The sequence below is a fragment of the Bacillus rossius genome, chromosome 8, assembly GCF_032445375.1.
Source record: "Bacillus rossius redtenbacheri isolate Brsri chromosome 8, Brsri_v3, whole genome shotgun sequence".
NCBI classification, from domain to species: domain Eukaryota; kingdom Metazoa; phylum Arthropoda; class Insecta; order Phasmatodea; family Bacillidae; genus Bacillus; species Bacillus rossius.
Genome location: NC_086336.1, coordinates 63,671,637 through 63,696,512, shown reverse-complemented (window position 1 = coordinate 63,696,512; position 24,876 = coordinate 63,671,637). Strand labels below are relative to the sequence as shown.

The 24,876-nt window shown below is 39.4% G+C and overlaps 1 protein-coding gene across 1 annotated transcript; it reads right to left on the bottom strand.

Annotated features, from left to right (window-relative positions):
• Positions 1 to 323: 323 nt before the first annotated feature.
• LOC134535066 (RAC serine/threonine-protein kinase) lies at positions 324 to 23,538 on the bottom strand. Its single transcript, XM_063373909.1, has 10 exons — positions 23,225 to 23,538; positions 22,685 to 22,770; positions 20,972 to 21,206; positions 18,867 to 19,041; positions 16,854 to 17,051; positions 14,877 to 15,068; positions 13,887 to 14,015; positions 12,114 to 12,251; positions 9,365 to 9,529; positions 324 to 6,395 (listed from the first exon to the last, which is right to left on the bottom strand). Exons 2-10 carry the CDS (start codon positions 22,761 to 22,763, stop codon positions 6,159 to 6,161), a joined length of 1,548 nt encoding a protein of 515 aa, XP_063229979.1. The 5' UTR covers positions 22,764 to 22,770; positions 23,225 to 23,538; the 3' UTR covers positions 324 to 6,158.
• Positions 23,539 to 24,876: the final 1,338 nt, after the last annotated feature.

Genomic DNA, 24,876 nt, shown 5'->3' with positions numbered 1-24,876 from the left:
TAACATTCAGTTAAAATCAGACACCTTCAAAGTGAACACACAGCGACAATGACTGGCTACAGCCAAACTACAATTTCAGATACTGTCATGCCTCACTGACAGGGTCAGGTCTAGTAAACCACTGGACACTTGTTTCAGCTAAACAAAAATTATTATTTTCTTAAAGCACTGAATGAATTCAGCAAACTTTAATCTTCAAAGAATAATAATAATAATTTCAATGTCGAAACAAGTGCAGGGTACACCACACAGTATTTTCAATTTAAATTTGAGGAAACTGGTGAACGTCAAAGAGAGAGAAAATGAAAAAAATAACTCAAAAATTTGGCTGCAGAAACAATACACTATTTTTTTTTTTAAATAACTCACAAAAATAAAACTTATTACAATTTATATAATCAATGTAAAAGCAAACATTCCCCAGACTCAAATACCTATAACGTCAGAACCCTTCATAGTACAAACACAGTAGGTACAATGAATAATATATATAATTGAGCATCTACAAAGACAATTACAGTAAATACAACTTAAGGTGATGTCAAAAAAGTAACAGCATTTTTCTTTACAAAGAAGCAGAGCTGTGCCGATACACATGCAGTTTTATTTCCATTATGCTAGATTTACTATAAACAGTTTGGGTGGATGTTTTTGAACACTGAATCATGGGTAGAAACAGATGATTTTGTACATAACATACAATAAACTAATAAGCAGGCATGGGAAAGACAGTTTGTGCGTTTTATCCACACAAGTGACGCGTTTTCAACTGTGAGGTTTAAGTCTTGACATTTACAGAAGTTACACTGATTTATATTTAGGTGAAAATACTGGTAACTATCAGATAAATGATAAGATGCTACACTGAATTGTATTTTAATGGAAGAACAGGTTATTAGCCGATAAATTATGTAAGACATTTCAAAGATTTATGTTTAAGTGGAATACAGGTAATTATCTAATAAATCAGATAAGTAATCATAATGAGGTGTGCTGGCACACAATCCATTTGCTTTAATAAAATGTCTGCATAAATAAAATAAATGGCTAAATAAAAATTGTAAATAAATGGCTATAGGAACAAGAAGTGAAATCTGTGGGATAAAATTACTTGTTCGTTACAAAACTGCATTGAAACTAAGAATCTACTTTTCAATGTGGGCTATATACAATCCTGTGATAACATAATTTATAAATTGGTAGCAGTAGACTTGAGATATCACCGATTTTACCAAAAGAAACTCTACTTGCCCCCAACACAAGAAGGTGTGAAGAGGGAGGTCGCAAGGACTCTACGATTGAGGATGCCATGGAATAAATTTTTTCACATCTTCAAGAGAAATCAGAATGTAATTTTTCTCTGGATGACCTCTTAACAGATAGAAGCTTAAAAGCCCGATAATTGAACAATCAATAGTCATCTGTTTTAAGAAGTGTGAAGAGGATATAATAATCGCAGAAACTGCTTCGAAGAAGGGAGGGAGGGGGGGGGGGGAAACCACACGCAGAACACAAAATTTTACATCCGCTTGGTACAATGATAAACATTCAGATCCTCAACAAGAGAGACTGCGTGTGGTTAAGGTAGCTGCTGATGTAATATGAGAGGATATTCGTGCAAAACCTAATGAAACAACTTATTTTTTGATGTAAAACTGTGATCCCCAAAATATCTGTGACCAACACTGGAAACAGTAATTCTTAAACACAAGGGATACTGCCTAGATACACACAGAAAGAAGAAGTGCGTTGTTCTCGCACATGCAATAATAGCAGCAGTGAGGCCTCGGTCATTCGTATCCTCCTTATTGCACGGTGTCAGAGTTTATCTTTACCACAAATTTGGGATCAAAAATTCTGATTGATTTGATGTGCAACTTAGGATTTGCAGCAACCTGTGCTTTAGTACCTCAATTCTCGAACCCCCTCAGCCATCCTGCGACAAGACAAAACTCTGCTTGGAGACGTCAGCCTTCCAGCAATTTGCATTAGACAATGCTGATTTTAATGTAAACACACTGGATGGGTTTGGAACATTCTACGCAATGGATGGTTCGATGATACCCTCCTGTCATCTCAGAGGATGACGTTTTGGACCAACCAGGTCCAACATAAGAGAGCAGAATTGAATTAAAATAATCACAACCTCTAAATTAATTAATGTTGGATTTTCATATACTTTCCATCTACGTATTTCACTTCAATATCTCTTTTTTTATACATACAAATTATAATAATTCTAATGATCATTCCAAGAATCAAAAGACACTAAGTAATTGTCACTACTTCTGATTTTTTGACATTCCCACACATGTAAATAAAAAGCAATTATTTTTTTTTGCTAAAGTGGTTTGGGGGGTGTTGGGGAGGGTCACTTTGGGGTCCCCTGAGACCCCAGCAGAGTCTATTGAGAGGGTGGGAACAATAAAATAGGCCTTCAGAAAAGCATTGATCTACTGAAAATGACTACGTATATTTTACTAAAAATAATTTAACTTGAAAAATTCGCAAAAATTTGAAAAGCTGTATCTCAGACACTATTGGGCCTACAATAACTGTTTTGGTATCAATGTCACCAATTTAATCAACTTCAAAATTAAATGGGATGGTCATTGTTAAAAAAAACCAGTAGTTTTGGATCAAAATCAACAAACTGGGGGAAAAAAAAGTTCGTGTGTTTCAATTTCTGAAAATTCCTTCCTCGAATTTTTTTCTTAGAATTTAGAATATTTTTTCTTGAAAATAAAATCTTTTGAATACTTACAATTCAGTGGTATTAGAGGATTGGATTGACCCATCACTACTTAAAGAAATTCTGGTAATAACATTTGGTATTTATTATATACTTGCTGTAGGTGGGTGTGTGTATGTGTGAATTTGCTTTAACTTTAACCAAAATATAACAACAGTGATACCGTTTATAGGTAGTTGAATTTTGTGTTCAAAATTATGGAAACATATATAATATTACTTTCACAGCTGTTTCTCCAAGTATGCTGTTCATTCAAAAATTATTTTGAACATAAAATAATTTTATTCATTTGTGAAAAAGCAATACCACAAAAAAACTAAATATTTTATTATACAAAAAAAAAAAGTAAATATCTACGCAAGTAACAAAGGTGAATGAATAATATTTAATTGAAAATTTTAACATATCACAGTACCAGGAATTCAAGGGTGGTGATGCTTTCTTTATAGAAAATAACATTATGCACATAATTTTATTTAAAGCTCTACAAAAAAATAACTTTTATATCTTTACTATGAAAAAAAAAGTAGGGAGACAGCTATTAAAGAATGTTACTCTTCCAATTACTGACAGGATACTTGTACACAGTGTAACAGGCAGAGTGAGTTGCATCGGCCCAAGTGCAAGTACACATAGCTAAATTACCTAGTATTAGCATGATCAGCTTCTCTTACAGTCCGAATCAGCACAGCTCTAAAAAAAAATTTAATAATTTTTAAAGGGTTGTGCGAATATTGTTTTTTTTTTCAAACAAAAACAATACTTCAGTAAAAAAAAAAAAAAAAAAAAAAACCCAAGAACCTAACATTCTGATTAGCGATTGGCCAAAAACAGCCAATGAGACTAGGCCAAACATGATTGGCCGACACAGAAGCCAATAGCTGCAGAGTCCTCTTCTGATTGGCTGTCACTTGAGCCAATAGGAGGTGGCCTCTCATGATTGGCCACATGAAGAAGACCCCTGTCAAGGGTATATAGAGCCCTACCACACCCCAGTTTTAAGTTCATTCTTAACCTTGAAGGTGCCTGCTGCAAAACAAACTGGAAAGTCGGCACACGCTACCTCGCAACGTGGCTGCATCTTAAAAGTACACAAAGTTAAGCTTTGGAACATATTAAAAATTATTTACAGAACTATGAAATTCCCTTATTCTTTTGAAATAAGAAATAATATGAACAACAATTATCAACTTAAATACACTATATTCTCTACTAAGTAAACACATCAAACACACAAATAGAATATATTTATATATATATAAACAAAAGGAAATTAAATAGCATTGTTAATCATAAAGATTTTATTTAAGATACAAAATATGAAATCATGAAATTTCAGAAGATTGACATGGGAGGTAAAATTATTTAATGCAAAAGCTTGGCCACAGCTAAATTTTTAACTACATCTGAAATCATTTTTAACTGGGAGGTGCTTTATATTTAAGAAATAGTTTTATTTACAAGTCACTTGACAGTCAAGGTCACCCTTTTTCTTTGTGTGTCTTTTACAGTGAAAGTCTCTTATACTTCAGTGTGTCTTGTGTGTAGTGTATCTTCGAGTGTATCCTACACTTAAGGGTGCCTTATGCTCGATCTTTTCCAACAGAACAGGTGGATGTAATGAAATTGACTCCCAAATAGTCCAAAGATTTCATACAAATTCCAGAATATTCATCTCTGTCTTACGAGAATAGATCAAAACCAAAAATTGAATGATCCTGATTTTTAATAAGAACAACACTACTAAACATTCGCACAACCCAACATTTTTACAGTTTACAAGTACAACAAAACCCTATGTGTAACATAGCTCATGATCACTCCCTAGTAAATACATAAATATTGTGTAACATATTTATACATAGTCGTTCATTGTCATTAAGCACCGCCTTACTCATGCAATAAAACTTAGATGTGAATCGCACAAAGCATTTATATTTATAAATATGGCTTTTGAAGTCCTCCAAATACATATCTGCATGAATCTTTCATAAAAATCACATGACACAAAAAAACAAGCAATAATTTATTTAATATACATACAAAAATGCCATATGAATTAAATAAACCACTGCACAGTTATAGACATATAATAATCACTCAATATAAAATAAAGTGTACGATTATTTGCTACCTAGCAGTTTTGCTACTGCAATATTTCTCACTACTTTGGTTTACTCACCACTCCCACACAGCTGGGCTTCAGTGACCAACATTAGCTTTTCACAACTTTCTTAGGGGGCAAATTAGAAAAACTTTCCTTTATAAATAAAATGATTACTCTTTAAAACTAAATATATTTGCATTTGTTTACCCCAACAAGAACGTCAAGAATACTAAATTAACACTACCGCATCTTCGACATCGCTCCATAATGCAGGAAAACAATGAGCCACAGAACTAGCTAGCTGCAAGGAGAGATGACCCCAACCTGAACACAGAAAAGTCTCTCGAAAGGAGAAGCCATATGAGCATGGATACCCCAGCCTGGAACCCAGGTCCTGGTAGCTGAACTGCTGGAAGTACGGCTGGATCTGCTACTCGACGAGAACGCCGCTTGCCTACAGCCACGGCCATCAGTGCATGGATACGCTGTTGGCTAGCGAGGCGGCGGAGCTTCCCAGCGTGGAGCCCAGGTCCTGGTAGCTGAACTGCTGGAAGTACGGCTGGCTCTGCTACTCGACGAGAACGCCGCTTGCCTACAGCCACGGCCATCAGTGCATGGATACGCTGTTGGCTAGCGAGGCGGCGGAGCTTCCCAGCGTGGAGCCCAGGTCCTGGTAGCTGAACTACTGGAAGTACGGCTGGCTCTGCTACTCGACGAGAACGCAGCTTGCCTACAGCCACGGCCATCAGTGCATGGATACGCTGTTGGCTAGCGAGGCGGCGGAGCTTCCCAGCGTGGAGCCCAGGTCCTGGTAGCTGAACTGCTGGAAGTACGGCTGGCTGTCTGCTACTCGACGAGAACGCAGCTTGCCTACAGCCACGGCCATCAGTGCATGGATATGCTGTTGGCTAGCGAGGCGGCAGAGCTTCCCAGCGTGGAGCCCAGGTTCTGGTAGCTGAACTGCTGGAAGTACGGCTGGCTCTGCTACTCGACGAGAACGCAGCTTGCCTACAGCCACGGCCATCAGTGCATGGATACGCTGTTGGCTAGCGAGGCGGCAGAGCTTCCCAGCGTGGAGCCCAGGTCCTGGTAGCTGAACTGCTGGAAGTACGGCTGGCTCTGCTACTCGACGAGAACGCCGCTTGCCTACAGCCACGGCCATCAGTGCATGGATACGCTGTTGGCTAGCGAGGCGGCGGAGCTTCCCAGCGTGGAGCCCAGGTCCTGGTAGCTGAACTGCTGGAAGTACGGCTGGCTCTGCTACTCGACGAGAACGCCGCTTGCCTTCAGCCACGGCCATCAGTGCATGGATACGCTGTTGGCTAGCGAGGCGGCAGAGCTTCCGAGCGTGGAGCCCAGGTCCTGGTAGCTGAACTGCTGGAAGTACGGCTGGCTCTGCTCCAACTCCTCCTCAATGCTGTTCAGGTGCTCTGGGTGTTCAGGTGGAGTCAGTTCCACGCTTTCGCCCGTGAACTCTGATTCGAAGTAACGGGTGTCCGTGTCCGAGGTCACCTGTGGCTTGAAGGGCGGCGGTATCTGCGACCACGCATCATGAGCACCATTAGAAATAAATAATTTCATGCATTAAAACCTTGCCCAAAGAAAATGGTCATAATGATAACTGTTACCAGAAGAGATGTAACTGAAAACAAGCAACTGACTATATGTGCTGATGGAATATCCTCAGTTAAAATTAACTTTCTTAAATGTTGATATCACACGGTTGAAGACGTATTTAAACCAAGACCTAAATGAGTTGCTTCCCACACCTCAATTGAAGAGCACTGATTTTAATTCCCTCACCCAGATGTCTTAAGTGCTCATGGGTACTTGCCTAAACTTAAAGGCATTCCTCTCCTCCCCCACAATTGTGAAAAAGTGAGCCGGCAAAGTTCCCCAAAGTGTAGTCATTTGAAAAAACCATAGACCAAAAACATAAAAACGACTCGAACTAAAAACAGCTTTAATTACAGGACGAGCTCAATAATGAAATGTCTTCGAACAATAGATGTCCTTGAATGTGTAAGACGCCCTACAATGTTAGATGGTAAATGGTCTTTGGCATAACTGAGTGTTGTTATTTTTGAACTACAGTAGAACCCCGATTTAACGAAGTGCTACGGTTACTGAAAATGTTTACTCAAAATCGATGTTTCGTTAAATCCGATTTACCAATTTTCAATGACCCCCGCACTCATAATCGCGTCCCTACGTTTCCATATCGTAAACAGGGTCGATGCTGATATCTTGTGCTGCCGTGCTATCTCAGACTTTGTCAACTTTCCATCTTCAACGTTTTTGATCTCGCTCGTACGGCCCCCGGTTTGTACGTACACCTCGGTCGTACATACAGATTTTCAGAAACCGTGAAAAATGAGGCATAAAATAAAAATTTAAATATATGAAAAGTTTAAGAAATACGTTAAAGTTTATTAAAATACAGTCGAAACCTGCAGCGTTTATAACAAATACGAGCTACATACACATTGCGTCACAGTAAAAAAATAAAAAATGGCCGCAAATTGATGGAAATTTACCGTCAATAGCACGCCGTACGCGGAGAAAGGTCATTGTACTCGGTCAGCTGCTGTTACGGCGCGGCGTAGCCGCCGGCTGGCTCTCTTTGTTCGCTGAGCTGCGCAGCACTTATAAAAAACGTATTCCAAAAACTAAACACCGCGCACAAAGCTCTTACTGAGAATAATAGAGCTGTTTCAAACCGTATGTATTCGGTACTGAGTAACGGGTGCGCCATCCAGTAACGAGTAACGAAACGTTACACACGACTGCATCTCGTTACTCACATTTTTCGTATGTTTTACGCATGCGCGCGCGTATTCGATGTATTTACGTTACAAAGAACGATGTTTGTTTATTAAAGGAATTGTGTATAGTAAAAGTTTGAGATTGGAACAGAAACAACGTAAGAAAGTACGTATTGTTTACAAATTAGAAATATGTAATTATGTTTTTGTTTTTTATTATAGCGTATTTTCACGTTTTTTTGTTCTTATCTTAAGATATAATATTAAAAAGCCGCTCTAATGAGATTTAATTGTTTTTGGTTAACAAAAACTGTTAATTATCAAATATTGTTAATTGTTTATATTTTATTTATTATTATTTACGTGATGTCATACTGTTTGCGTACACAATACGACTCGATTCGTTGCTGCAACATAACATAGCATGTTATGCGGTATCAGAAGTAACGAGTAACGTAACGATACGATAGTAACGAGTACTAATTGTTATAGTAACGAATACATACGGGTACGCTTTTTTTTCGTTACTTTTACACCTCTATAGAATAATGATAATGGCGTATTGGTGTGACATTGTCACAAGTTGAAAAAACCTGGAGGATGGGAAAGAGAATATTTGGAAACGTGAGATTATTGCCTAGCACTGTTACTATGCGGGCGTGAGTGGAAGATAACGTGGTGAGTCAAGCCAGGAATAGAGGAGGGGGAGGGGGATGCGGACAAAGAAACCCTTCATGACGTCATGTGTCGCGGACAGTCTATCTATCCAGGCGCGCGCAATGGCATGCACCTACGCAATTCAGTTACAGCGCCCGGAGTTTTTAAGCAATTTGAACAATTTTTTTTTTTAATTTTTTCGTATTTGGATAGATGATGCAAATGCACATATTAATATATAGTACCTCCATTCTATTACTGACACCACAGAGTGTATTTTTTAATAATATTCCATTACAATTTACTTTCTTTTTTTGGAAATCTATATTAAAATTTTAATAAATTGGTGTTTTTTGATGGTTCCTGAAAACCTTTACGTTAAATCGCTGTTTTCGTTAAATCCGTGTTCGCAAAATCGGGGTTCTACTTTAACAGTAATTAAATCTGGCATTTATTTTCCAATTTTATTTTTGTTATTGTGTTCTCCACCCACCATTATAGAGTCATAGTGTTGTTGTTTTACAACCCAAACAATAACGTTAAAATGTCCATGGAAAATAAAGAAAAAATTAAAAACTTGTATCTTTAAAAATAGAATAAATTAAGTTGTATACTTTAATTTTTATCACATATACCACATTTTCAGATTGGCACTACAGCATACACACTCACACATATATATACACACATATCTTTAAGTAACTATACTCTATAACATAAAGTTTCATGTGTTTTTACATCGCGAGACTGTAACATTGAAATACATAAAGTGTTTGTGTTTGTTTACCTTCCCTCCACGATAAACGTATTGATAGAAAAAAATACCCAGAACCGAAAAGAGAAGATTTAAAAAAGTCTGTTCCGGGTTAGGTAATTTAAAGGGACCAGAACCAGAACCGAAAAAATCAGGGAACCGCACCGGCCAAAATTTGTTTCCATGCATTTGAAACCAATTTCGCCGCGTTCTTTAAAACTGAAATATTCCTTGCCGCTCTACCGTGTGGCAACTCGCCACTGCCTCTCGTACTGTGAAGTATTCAATGAACCTGGAGCCCCTTGGGCTAACACTGAGGACGGCAGTACCTTCTTCAGCTGCAGGTCCGTCCAGTTGATGGAGCTGAAGAAGGGGTGCGCCATGATCTCCTTGGCGTCGTCGGGCCCGCCGCCCAGACGCTTAGCGGGGTTCTTCACCAGCAGGCCCCCCAGCAGCTCCTTCGCCTCGTTGGAGATGGTCCGCGGGAACTTCACCTGCCGCAGACACGACACGGACCGCGTGACTCTCGGTACGTCTTACATTCCCCATTATTACTGAAAAACAAAAGGTCTACATCAGTGGCGTAGCCAGGATTTGTGTATGGGGGGGTGTTAAGAAGCATGCGCGCCCCCCCCCCCCCCCCCCTCCCCCATATTAAAGCGGGGGGTCCGGAGGTTCTCCCCCCGGGAAATTTGGATTTTAAGGTGTAAAATATTGCTATTTTAGCAGTTTTGGGTACTTAAATTTAAATATTGTAATGGTAAAAAGTTTATTAATTTTTAATATGATATTTGTTTGAGTGATGAATAAGAAATTTAAATAAAGATTTGGTGCTAAGGAGGGGGTTTAAACCCCTAAAACCCCAATACTGGCTACGCCCCTGGTCTACATACACCCAGCATCAAGGGCATCGCCAGCCAATGGCCAGCAGATGGCCTAGGCGGGGGGCAAGTTGTGGGCAAAGTATGTATTTTTTTTTTGCTTTGGCTACATTTTTTGAATCTCTAGAGCTCTGGGGGGGGGGGGGGGGGGGCAAACTTCCCCCCCCCCCCCCCACCACCCTGTCGACGCCCTTCCCCAGCATCAAACACAAGAGTCTCAATTTTCGCCCGTTCTTGTGTTTTATCCACAAGACACAGTTATAAACGGCAAGAGCATACGTCCACGTCACTACCTACCGCGGGCGCTTAAAGGATTTCTGACGCGACCAACTAACAAACTTACCAAACTAACGTAGAATGAGCAGAGCGCTCGAGACTGGAAATTCGCATCGTGCGCAAATAAACGTGACAGAAGCTGTTTCTGGTGATGTTGCTACACGCTCTCAACATCCTAAAATTGCCGAAAGACTGTGCGAGCATGCCAACAACTTAAAACTTTGTTTTTAAATGTGTAATACGACATCATTTCTACGTCAAATGTATGTAAGTAAATGATTTTGGTATTACCTATATCACTAGCATATCAGTGACGCGAGCCCATCAGTTTTGCCACTACCAAAAATCGCGCAATGCGGCCAAAGAAGTTTTCACTTCAAAAAAATAAAAAGAATCACTAATCCATGAACTTAGTCAAATTTAATTTGTGCATAAGATTGTTTTTTTTTTTTTTTTTTAAATTTTGCAGCAAAGTTCTTCCAGTTTGTTCCATGTCATACATGCATTTCACTATGCACTGCACACTGGGAACAGTGGGATCTTTGCTTTTGCTTTCCCCCCATGCATCCTCAAGTGCTATCGGCAGTCCCATCTGGCTCTTTCGGTGGGCCGGGCTACACTACCAGCCTGCCATGTGCGAGTGGGCAGCAGTTAAGAAGGGGGTAAGCGACACTGTTTGGAGGCAGAGCATTCTAGTTTCTCAAACAAGCATAAAGGCTTGCATAGCAACGTGTATATGTGTATATGAGGTGCAGTGATAGCGTTATGAACCAACTTCCATCTTGACTTAGTTTTTTGACTGCACAAATGCCAATAGCCAGAATTATTTTATTAATTTTTTGTATTTAAAACAGTATCATTCATTTGAGTTTAAGATTAATTTCTTTCTATTAATCTAACAATTTTAAAAAAAATTTATATGTTATATTGTTGTAATATTTGAAAAGTTCTATATTAATGCAACAAGCCAAACATGAATGCCAAAAATAGGGGTTATAAATGGTCTTTTTCCACTGTCTCTATAGTTCAGGCCAAACATCTTGCAATCTAGGCTCCATAATAAGATGGAAATGCGTTGCTCAGAACACATCTGACAAGGTCGTACAGGACCAAATAGTGCCAAAACCCGGCAACAGACTGGTTACACAAAAACAGTTTTACAAACATCAATCATCGTGTTGATACCGGCGTATCCATTACTTTCCGAATGGGAAATGAAAGACACTCGTCTGTAGCTTCCTGATGGTAAGTTGTTATCTCATTGCTAAAAATGTCTGCTTACCGCTTGTTAAGCACCACTATACGGTTAACATATTCTGAAAACAGGCGTATAGCATTCAAAAGAACGATTCAGTGCCAGAGGATATTTTAGAACATCCTTGACCGTGCCTCAATGACAGGTTTACCTAAGCCCCCCCCCCCCCTATGAATGGTAGCTCACAAGACACTTGGCCCACACTGTGAGAATGAGGGAGCTCGCAGCAACAACAGCGACGGCTTTGAATATATATACTGTATAGAAGTCGCGAGTGGATATTATTTACTCTACGATTTTCAGGAGCGTATGATGAGCAGCTTGGGAACTTCACCGCTGCAGTGCGCTGCCGTAACGCCCTGTATCGTCTTAGGTTGTTATTTACACGTTAGAGCGCAGCGCTGTAGCCGGCTGTCATTCCCCGCACCCCCCCCCCCCCCCCATCCACCATCATTCACTGCAGTTAAAGGTCGTTCAGCGGGAAGGGGAAAGGGTGTTTGAAGAGTTCGACACTTGTCCGCTAGGGACCACCGCAAGTCGATGCCCTGGAGATGGTGGTGATTGCGGCGGTGAGTTAACCAACTACCTCTCAAACCGTTTTAGAAATTTTGACCCTGGCTGGCGACTTCTATACAGTATGTGTATTCAAAGGCGACGGTGACTCACGTCCTCCATGAGGATGAGCGTGAAGAGCACGTCGTGATCGCGGTTGTAGAAGGGCAGCCGGCCGCACATCATCTCGTACATGACCACCCCGATGCCCCACCAGTCCACCGCACGGCCGTAGTCGTTGTCCTCCAACACCTGTGCACACAAACGCACGCGCAGCTAGGGACATGACACACAGCGTAAGGCGACACCTGGGCCCGCTTGCACCCGGGTGACTTGAGGCAAAATAAAGCATTCTTCCATTTGACTGACCTGCAGCGGTATTCCCTTGGATTTTACTTACTTGACCGAGTAATTCAGGTCTAAGGCCAGGTTTATAAACTACTCAAGGGACACAACAACGCACCCAATGCAAGAAAATCATGGTCGTTTATCTTGGAAACATAAGAAATTAACAATAATATGATATTAAAGTGGTTTCCCCCCCTCCCTTTTTAACATGTGGAAGTTTCACAAGAGAAAATGTACTGTACGGTAAAACTCATTTCAGATGTTCTTGCACAATATAATTTACCATCTAATACGGTAAAATTTATCAAACCTGCAATTTTTTTCCTAAATGTACGTTATTATTTTCCCATGTGAGATATTGCCCAAAAAACTTCATTTCCCATATAAAACGATGTTTTTTTTGAGTTGCAATCCATTAAGTTAGGATATTACCATTTACTTTTTTACAAAGTTAACCGATGTGTAAATTATGCGATGCGTTCGGTACTCCTGTTGTTCGACTAGCCCTGAGAAATCAATAAGTAATATCTTGTTAAACAAAATTACAGTTAGGTTTTAATAAGGAGAAATTTTTTTTTTACAATTTGTCCCTGAAATGAATATTTTTCGTATATTTATCACACTGCATTATTTTAAAGAATTATACGTTAAATTTTGAGTCCAAGATTCTTATTATAAGTTTCTTTGCAACATGAAAACACATGAATTCGCTCAGTGAGGTTAGATGTTTTCACATCAATAGCAAGTACCGAAAGACTCATTCACATTTTTTTCCAAAGACAGTCCCTTGAAAAAAGTTTTAAAATAGTTTCACTGTATATGATAAGATCAATATCGTGGCCTTCTATGCATATCACATCTGCATCTTTGAAAGTTTACAGAACACTTCTCTCCAAGGAAGACTGAAACTCAATAAGTTGAAAGTTAGCCATTTTTGAGTTTCATTTCTGTGTTGCGTAAATTATAAATGAGCATTTGAAATTGTCATTATTGAGCTTATTGCGTCTTGCTTTTCTTGCGTAGTTTATAAACTTGGCCTAAGTGTGAGTGAGGCAGTCACTAGTGACATGTCATCCATTATAATCAGGGGCGCAACAACTAAATTTCCAAAGGCGGGGGTGGGGGGGCAATATACCTTTTTTATAAAGAATCATTGATCCCCCCCTATTGAAGTGGGGGGTCCGGGGGTCCTCCCCCGGGAAAATTTGTATTTCAAGGTGGAAAATGGTGCTATTTAAGTAGTTTTATTATCTAAAAATGGATTACACAGCACTTTCTTTGCCCCCGTTTGCCCCCACTTCAAGGTGTTTCAGAGGGGGGGGGGGCAAAATACCCTCCCCCCCTGTTGTTGCGCCCCTGATTATAAATTAAGTTCTCCAAAACATGTAACCATTCACAATTAAATCATGAACTAATTTACTGCAGTCAACAATTTTCAACTGTAGGAAATCGTGAACTAAAAATTATAAGTTTATTTTTTTGGGGGTTGGGGGGGGGGGGGGATGACGGGTGAGTGACTTGCACGGGACACGGCCTCACCTCCGGCGCCAGGTACTCGGGCGTGCCGCAGAAGGTCTTGGTGGTGCGGCCGTAGGTGATGTCCTCCTTGCACAGGCCGAAGTCCGCGATCTTGATGTGGCCGTCCTTGTCCAGCAACAGGTTCTCCAGCTGCGAGACAAGACACGGCGCTGGGGCACGGCGCTCGGACACCATCCCAGCTTCGCACGGCGAGAGGTCTTTCTTCCATCCGGCATATTTGGGACCAGGGTTACGCAGGAACAGGCAATTTCGCCGAATCATCGAACGTCAACATAGATTTATATGATACAAATTTATTTATAAATATGCCATTAAACTTTCTTTAAACATTTTAATTTCTAATCTGAAATGGTTGTATAGAAAAAAGGGATAACTATAAGAAGAAAATTTTATAAATAAAATTACTGTGAGACAGAATCAATATAAATATTCTTAGTATGTGTCCTATGTGGATGAACTGTGATCCTGTAAAATTCAGCATTGTGGGAAATGGTAAAAGCTTGCTTTGCCCAGCCCTACTTGAGTTGATACTGTATAATCAGGGACAAGATTACATGGTGAATTGTGATAAAACCGTAATAGCACCGAAAAGCACGTTAAATCACTGCATAACCCCAAAATGGACGTTACATCACGAAATCTAATCAAAACGTAATTCAAATCATAAAAAAAAATCAAACCTTTAATGTTTGAAATTCAAGGAATGTAATTACCGGACAAAAAAAAATTGTACTAAAGTGCACGGATCAGAAAAAAGTAATTTAATTTTACTGTGCAATTCTTATTGAATCACTATTAGACCACAAATGCTCGTAAGTTTATTTTTTTAATGATCCGACTGTATCTGTTTTAGACCAATTTATTTTTTGGCGGATTAGGTATTACGAAACTGCTTTCATAAAATAAAAAATACTAACGCCGATATCTTCTGTTTTGAAAAGGAAATTGGAGTAAAACTCAGTGTGCGACGAGGGAGGGGCGTAACGTCACCTTGAGGTCGCGGTAGATGATGCCCTCCTCGTGGAGGTAGCCCAGCGCGGAGATGATCTCGGCCCCGTAGAAGCGGGTCCGGTCCTCGGAGAACACCCTCTCCCGGGACAGGTGGAAGAACAACTCCCCTCCGTTCACGTACTCCATCACGAAGCACAGCCGATCGGCCGTCTGGAACGAGTACTTGAGGGACTGCCAACAATTGTTAACAATTTCAGTATGCATGTTAATCACTTACAACAACCTACCAGAGAGGAAAAAACTTGTTAAAAAAAAAAAATATTTTTTTCGGCATCCAAAGATTAATCACCTTCCTGCTCTAATGTGTTTTCCTTAAATTATTTAATACTAGATACATTATTATAAAATTTTATTTCAATCTATGGATACTAACTTTAATTATCTACATAATATTATATGTTCTGTACTTACCTTAGTTACTTGCAGTATAATCAACAGTGTTGTAATGCATTATATTTCCTTTGTATTATCTTTTACTTTATGTTTAAATTATTTACACTAGGTACAACTTCAGATGGCGTGTCCTTCGTCTGTGTCAACGTTATAATTATTTTTGTTTTGTATTTGTTAATTGTAATTTTTTTGTGTTTGTTTTTATGTATGGTGGCTACCACCCCGGCTCATCGCTGTTGGTAGTCATCTCACAACTTTAGCAAATAAAAAAATTAATAAAACGAGCGCCTCGCATCAGCACGCTTATCGTTGCGCCACGAGTTGAGATCAACACTCCACTACTATCCTCCAAAGTTGGCTACTGTGTAATGGGTAGCCAATCCTTAACAACTTTCCCTGGTTTTTATACCAGTGCTGCAACCGTGCAGCATTTGATTAATCTAGGACCGACTGGTCTTCACCCTTTTAGTCTAAAGTGGACAATTGATATCTGAACGAAACATGGAGTTTATCAAACCTTGAATGTGTGGGTTGAGGTGTATACAAAATGACCATGAAATAAATAAATACATTTTATTTTACTTTTATCAATTATTGTAAAATAATTATACATTAAAATTGTAATTATAGCGTAAGATTATACAACAAAAAATAGAGTAATCATTATAAAAAATTTAAATTAGGTACACCTAAGGAATTGAAAAAAAAAAAGTGCCAACACATGAATTTTCTTTTTACAGGGGTTAGATGTTACACATCTCTGGCAGCACCGAAAGACTCGCTCACATATTATTCTTCCCATGGCCACATTCGCCCATTATTATTGCAATTTAAAGGATTTAACGCCCATAGCACAAGAGCGCGGCGCTCACTTCAGCGAACAGTCGAACGCTGGGTAATATTGACTGGGATCTCCTCAGCAATTGGGCAACTATCGCTAAAACATTCTGGCATGGCAACTTATGAGCGATCGATAGCTGGAAACTCAGTTGCCAGGGTGAAAGGGGTCTAATTGTAAATGACTGCTTAAAGTGATTATTGTACCATAAAACAAATTAAAGGAATAAATTCTGAAACTTCGTAGTTATTAAAACATGAACATTAAAAAAATAAATAAAAAAATACACAGCAACTGAATCTGTATCTGAGGATGAGAATTAAGTTGTTCCTCTGGCCTTCGAGAGATGTACTGCAGTTCACGTCATGTACTAAAGCACCGCAGTGGGAAGCGTGCGCGAGCGTCTGCCGGCGACACTCACTGTTTGGACTTGTAAATATTGTGTATAATTTAGTGTGTAGTGTTCGGCAACATTTGAATTTCTAACTTCCCCGCGCTGCTCGCTAGCAGCGCCAAGTTTTTTCAAGTTGGCTGCCTTGCCGAGGTGGGGCAGCCCTTGCAGCTTCCGGCAACGAAGCAACAGTCGTTGTTGAACCGTCGTGGCGGTAAGTCGCGCTATCGTGCACGCTTGCCGCCAATTGAGTGGTTTGCGAGTGCATCGTCATTAATTGTGTCGTTTTCATCTGGATTTCACGGTCTCGTGCGCCTCTGGAAAAGACACTCACGATGAGGAACGGGTGGCTGGTGGTGCGGAGCACGCGGTTCTCTGTCAGCGTGTGGGCCACCTCGTCCTTCTGGATGATCACCTCCTTCTTGAGGATCTTGATGGCGTAGAGGTGGCCGGTGGCCTTCTCGCGGCACAGGATCACCTTGCCGAACGTGCCCTTGCCCAGCACCTTCAGGAACTCAAAGTTCTCCAGCGTCTGCAACACCACGCACCGGGTTTCCGCAAAACCTGTTGACGCGATAACGTCTTATAAATAGAGACCTGAAAAATTTGCGGATTCATTTCGTGCTATGCTAAAATTCAAATAATTTTACCTAAGTGCTGCTTCTGCCATTGGTTCACTGTTAATCTGGAGGACTGAGGGCCAGTTAGAGACCCTCACTCATAGAAGTGTCGAATCACAGGCCACCCAGTCGAGACGACTCACAAGTCAGCAGCCAATGAACAGTTGGCATTTGCCCGAGTGTGTAGAGGATAGAGGAGTCTATCCTGAAGGTCAATGAACCTGCAAATTTTTCCGGTCTCTACTTATAAATCGATGAACGCCGGCTGCACGCACGAAGAAGCAGGACTCATTGCCACGTTCCGCCTGAGCCGAGCGTGCGAGAACCGGCCAACCGCCGTGCGAGAAAATATTCTACAATATCAAACAGGTTGAGACAGGCTTTTTAACTAACTGTTCGTGATTATATTTAAACAATTTATTTAAATTAAATTTGCAAAAACTGTAAATAATGTTTGAAAATTAAGAAGTATGCAATTTGTCATCAATGTTTTCTTATGACGTTATGACGTAAAATTATTGTCCGTGAATCGACTTTACAGACAACCCCCGCCCCCTTTTTTTTCTGGGTGACTCTAGCCACTGCGATGAAAAAATTTCCTGACTTTTCCAGGCTTGGAAAAAAAAAAATTTCCTTGACCACTAAATAATTTTATCTACAATAACTATCAGAAATTCACATTCAAAATCGCTAATCGTAGGCACACCACACTTCGCTATTGCAAAAGGCAACCATCAATTATTTTATACAACAGAAGTGCTGATATACTGATGACCAAAATTAAAATAAAGTAATTTGGAAATTTTAAGTTACAGAATCTAATAATTTGGTGCCGGGTAAAATTTTAAAAATCCTAAACGAAAAAAAAAAAAAAAGTAACTTCTCCAAGACTATGATGTCTTTTCTTTCAAATTCAGAACCCATATTAATTGACTTAACAATGGTCATGGGTCTACGTTGAGTTGTTTATGATGTTATATAGTATGAGTCACAAAAAAATTTACGAGTCCTATTTTTCATTTCACTTATACGTAGGAAAAAAGGGAGTACACTCTTTTCAGAATAACGAAAGACTTTTCTAACCTGTCCTTCAGCAAACATTCCGACTTTGACACGTTATTGTCACCAGATTTCCTAATTTGTATTAATAATTAATTTATAATGCTTTTTTTTGTGCCCAACGTTTTAAATTTTATTTACCTTTCAATGAAAATGTGGGTCTTTGAGCCTGCGAGCTCACTTAAAACCAGGGTGAAGTTTAAGATAGATGGTAGTTTTACTTTTATATGTATTTTGTTGCCCCAGGGCTCCATCCTGTGTGTAATTAATTATATTTCAATACATGTGTACTTAAAGGTTAAAAAATTAACAGAAAAGAAAAAAGTTAAGCAAATAAATTTAGTGAAAGGGCAGTTACATAAATCAAAACAGCAGCCGTGTTATTTCATTATCGTTCATCCCCGATCCACATAGCCTCCTAGAGTTCCTAGTAGGTTATAAGTAATTTCCTTTATACGACGTCCGGGCACCTCTGTAGTGATTGTTTTTGTCGGGTTGATTTCTGGGCCGACGTTTCCGAGGCCTTAATTTTTAATCGTTCATTTTCAAGTGTTTACCTGCAGCCCAGCGTACGTTGCAGCTCGTGATAGTTAAATCAAGCTACCCGAATCTCCCGAGAGAACGAGACCACGGCCAGCCGCGGCGGGCGGAGAGGCGCGGGTACCCACCACCTTCTTCTTGCCGGAGGTCTTGCTGCTGGAGGTGCCCTGCACCGCGAACTTGACGCCCAGCTCGATGGCCGCCATGTCGGTGCCCCCCGCCCCGGCCGGCTCGCTGGGCATCTCCACGTCGCGCGAGTCCAGCCGGTCCGAGATGTAGCGGATGGCGGCCACCCACTCCTCCCTGCGGTCACCGGACAAGGGGCGCTCTCTCTCTCTCCGGCCGCAACCGGGCCTGGGCAAGGCTCCCACCAGGCACCATCGACCAGAGCTCTTTTTAAATCTATACTAATATTATAAAGCTGAAGAGTTTGTTTGTTTGTTTGTTTGTTTGAACGCGCTAATCTCAGGAACCACTGGTCCGATTTGAAAAATTATTTTAGTGTTGCATAGTACATTTATCGAGGCAGGCTATAGGCTACATTATACCTACTATCAATAACATTAGGGATCCTTACTAAAAGTCAAATTTAGAATCAAATGCGTTGGAGGGGGTTAGATACAACATGCAGTACACGTACGAAGTGTGTGTTGACGATGCCGCGCAGGTGCTAGAAGTTGCCATGCACTAGATGCCTTATCATTCTTAATTTTCCCATACAAGTAAAAAACACCCATGTGATATTAACAATGAAGCAATCAGTACATAGAATACATAGAGATAGTGTGAGGTATATATGTATGTAGATATAAAGATATAAATATATATTTAGAGACATGGATAGATTATTTGTATATGTGTAACTACTTCAAAAATATTACAAAACAAAACTGAATGAGGCATTGCAATGCATGCCGAGCATTAGTTAGATAATGGAATCTTTTCAATATTAGTAATCCCTTATTTTTCTGTTTTTTTTTTCCTTCTATATTGCTTTATAGAGTCTAGATTACATACAGACAAGGTAAATAACTATAAACTGGCAGAACAACGTCTGTCGGTATCTGAAAGTGATATAAATTATTTTGCACACTTGACATTCAAATTAAGAAGACAATTACTAACTAAATCTGATCTCTAAACAGTTCCCCTTTACCCTGTGTTCAGCCCGGGCAACGCTGGGTACTGCAGCTAGTACTCAATATGACTTTGCCAGGTAAACTTGCTATTCGTTTTACTTGAAGCTTTGGTTGTGATGCAAAGCTTAATGTTTGTTACAAAGCTTTAAAACATTGGAAATCTAAGATTCACTCATTAAAATATTTGGTTCAATTTGTGTGTTGTATATGTTTTGCGTTAGTAAAATTGGTAAAAAAAAAAAAGGCACTCAGTTTGTTTTTATGAATGCTCAGTATTAATAATATGCATAGTTATTAATAATTTGAATTTAATGCTGTTACAAATAGAGTCCAAATGGTTAATCACTTAATCAGTTCAAGCATTACTAACATTAAACAATTATTTTTTACTTCAATCCTGTGATTCGCCGAGAACAATATTCCCAATTTGATTTGACTTTGAGAAATTTTTAAGAATTCGATTTGATACTTTCTTCGCATCAAATAACTAACATTCGCACAGGGCTATCTGAAACGCAACTCAGGTTAACTGCCACTGAAATCTCTTAGGTACGTCTTGCTACGTACCAGTTAACGTGAAATCTTTAAAAGTAACAACAAACACATCTTTCTAAATAATTTTCTTTATGTTTGGCCACAGTCACAAAAGTATGCCAAATTTAATTTGTATTTAGAAATTTTTTTTGTGAAGATTAAAACCTGTTTAAAGATATTTATCAGGGATCTGAAAAAAAATGTATTTAAACCTTCAATGCACAAATACAGCGACACTCTTTAAACACTTCTCATAAGGCATACGTGAAATTGGTGCAAAATGCAGGTAGCCTAGCTTTATATGTGACCAGAGTATATATATAACAACAACTACCTTAACTCAGGGACTGCAAAAAAAAATAATTGTAAGTTACACTTCTGAAAAAACCTATACGTAAAAAAAAAAATTGAAAACTGTGGGTGTGAATATATGATGAAATAAGCTGACAAACAATTAACTCAATCAAGCAAGGGGGAAAAAAACTATGGAAACAAATGAATTCATACCACGGAAGAACAATAAGTTAGCATGAAAAGTGTGAGTGGCCGCAAGTATGTACCTCTCCCGCTCGGTCTCGACGCAGAACATGCGCTCGATGACCGTGGTCCACTGCAGGCCGCGGATGATGAAGGTGTAGGGCTTGGGCCGGTCCGTGCTCATGATCTGGCAGCCCTTCACCGTGAAGTTGTTGAGCGGGTCGCAGAACGTGTGCTCCGGCTTGTTCTTGAAGCCCGTCAACGAGCCGTCGTCGCGCAGCACGAAGTACCGGGCCCTCCAGTTCTTTATGTGCTCCCCTGCGAACACGGGCCCCAGCTCTCCCCTCGCCGGACGCTGTCGAGCGAGCCACGCGACCACTCTCACGCCCCACCGCGCTCCGCAACTCTCTCCTTGCCGACGCCGGTGACGGCAGAACACACTCGAGCGAGCCACACCTTGTGCACGCCCGTGCCTCATGACTACTCTCATCTCGTGCCGACAATTTCAGCTCTCACATCCGGTTGAATGATTGCATTGTCCAACATACCGACTTGCAACTTCTAATTGGACGGTCTCCGGGTGAAAGGTAACAAGTCAAGAATTCACTTTTTGCAGAAGAAACAAAAAAACTCTTACCTACATAAAAATTGAATTTAAATACTTAAAATCTTTCTTGCATTATTCTTTTACCAACATAGTTGCCAATGATTAAAAATGCATTACATATTCTAAGCATACTTAAGAGTTTATTGCTGGAATAAACTTAAAATCACCAAAATGTGACTTGTTACCTTTTACCCGGAGACTGTCCAATTATTTTTATTCAAGATAGTTGTGTTCATTGAACACTTATCAGAGGAAATCTTAGAATATTTACACGTATAAAGGAAATGCTTGCGTTCATTTGGCTCTAAAATATATGTAAGCATAAGCATTACGTATCCCTCCATACTAAAAGAATTTTTACAAACAGCATGTCCATCAGCACAAATTTGTAACCATACAATTTCTCCGTCATTCCCCTGATAAAAATGTCTAATTTCTCTATTTTTTTATATTTACATATTTGCAATCTTCCAACATGTCCAGAACTGGCCTAGTTCTTTCTATCTCCATTTTTTCTTTATTTTTAAATACAACAGAACCTTGCATAAATCATTTTATAGTGTGCATGACACTATGCACTAAAAAACGCTAGCTAAAAAAAATACGCTTTCACGGTTTTGGTGATGGCAGACTGAACATGAAACTCTCCCCTCAAATTACTATACTGTCACTGGGGAATGTCAGTGACTTTTCCAAAATTTCAAGTAAATTATGTGCTTTTCACTGACCAATTCCAGCTTTCCTACCTTTCCCTTGAATTTCCCTTATATATCGTGGCTCTACATTTCAGTCCAACGTATGTTTCAAACATCGGTCCAGAGGATTGACTGGCTCAGTGCATTTAAGAGGTAGCGCCAGATCCAGGCCAAACCGATTTTCAGGGTTGGTAATAATTAAACCCAGACTGCACTTGTGCTGACTAACTAATTTATTTTTTATCAATTTCTTCACACTTACCTTACCACAATACATTAAAACCAAACCTTCTTCAACAAACAAAGTTAATTACAATTCAATTGGAGTGACAGTACATGAAACAGAACTTAAATGAGCAGAAAGTGTTGTTCTTAAAAGTGACCGTATCCTGCATGAATAGCTTGGAAACTAAAAAGTTGACATCTGGTGTGTAGCATTAACTTTACAGACCATATCACTGTCACTTCGACGACACAAACTGAACTACACACACCTCGTTTCAGAAGCCATCCTTCCTTGACAATGGTGGCGGTCGATGGAATACCGCCATCGACCACTGCTACCTCGTTCATGGCTCACCTGAAAAACCCACATTCAGGCATCTTTAACTATTACTAGAGCCAAGTTTTTATAGTTTTATAAAAATGGATAGTTAGTCAATAAAAATAGTTGATTTCATCTTAATCATCATTAAAAATTAACACATGTAATTAAAGTTCATATCAAGAACAATAACGTTGACCAACTACTGTTTAGACTATAAATATATATTTTACAGACATAACCTACGTAATAGATGCAAGTACATAGATTTCAGATTACAAAATTGTCCTCAGACGTAAAGCTTGTATAAGATACAAGTATACATTTCATTGAGACACACACTATAATTCATAAGTAAATAATGAAATATCTTAAATGGCAAAGCCTTCAATTGACATATCAAATTTACGAGGTCAAAGTAAAAAAAAAAAATAAGTAAATAATTTTTGTATTCGAAAACTACTACGAAACATGTAGTAAAATAACTTACGATGATAAGATAGTGCACGTTTCCAAACGGTGACTGATTATTTTCATAAAAACATAATATATATGCATTTTAAAAGCATTAGCTCAGTTGTGACTTTTAAATAAATTGATAAAGGGCTGCTGAATACAATATTAGCACATATTTATCTATGAATGCAACAAATATATAAATGCAACAGCTACACAGATATAAATATCATTTACTCCAAGCTTTCAAAACAACAAATTCCTGCGACATAACCAGACAAAACAAAACAAACGTTAATGCTATACAGATTTCCAACTAGCCTACAACTCCTGACGATCCTACGCCAATATATTTGGTATTAGGTATTACAAAAAAAAAAAAAAGAAGGGGTATTATTATTTTCTGATTACAAAATGTTAAAATTACATAACTTGTTAATACTGGAAAACTAATAAAGAAAAAAAAAGAACTAGAACCAAGAAGGAGCCCAATAATATGTTTAAAATGCTAATCAACGACCATATATCTGATGTTACTTATATAACGAATTAAAATTTAGAAAAGAGGATAATCAAAGTAAATTGAACAAATTAAACCAATAATGAAATGGTTTATCATAAACACGAATTAATACTGCATTAAAAAGGAATGTACTCCGCCATCTTGTATTGATATTATTTTTTAAATACAAATTATGATTTTTTTTCCTAACCTAACTAAAAACTAATGGTACGTGGGAGGGTTCTAAATGCGTCTCAGGCTGAAGCATATATGCTTAATCATGCAGAATTTGAGCCATTCAATAGGGATAGCATGTATGATGGGCTAGGATAAGATTAACCAGCCATGGTAGTAAGTGATGATGTCGAACCCCCCAACTCTCTGGTCCATGGACCTCAGCACGACCCATTTGCTGGTCCTAGAACCTCAGCAGGACCCTCTTGTTTGTCCTCTCTGCATTTCCATCTCGCTAGTCCCGGATTCTCATATAGCTGTCACACTGACGTAACAATCTCAACACTGCCTTCTTGTTGGGTAAGGGACATCAGATAGTGGTCTCACTAGACCACACCCTAAGACGAACATCTGGCTGGTCCAGGGATTTCAGCAGAGTATATTTGCGGGTCCAAAGACCGAAGAAAGGTTGACGCCGACCGTCGGTGCTCCCTGTGGTCGCATAGGCCATTGTGCCTCATTGGTGCCTCACACAGTGTGTGTGCGACGAACATGTCGGTGCATATAGTTTAGTATAATGTAGTGTGTCGAATGGCCTGTGCTGCCAATGTGTCGATAGCTGCCTGCTCGACTATCAACTTTAATGCCTGTATCACTCAGGCAGGTATGGCTGTATTCTTCCACCTGAATTTAAAGTTCACTTTGTATAAAATATATGTAATAATGATTTTATAAAGCTGTTATCACAATTTAATAACATACGTTTTGTTCACTGTACGAATATGTCTAACTATTTGTCTGATTCAATTCCCGTGATTTGTGCACTTCGAGCGCGTGACTCCAGGAAGCGCGCCTCTCGGGGGACACCGCAGTCGCCCTCCACCCGGTGCCAAGGCCGGTCATGTCTATGCTCCACAGAGCCTTTACTTTCCCGCCATCACCGATCAACATCATATTGTAAGTCTTTTAAAATCCGTTTCATCTGCTCTATGACCAGCCTCCTGCGACTC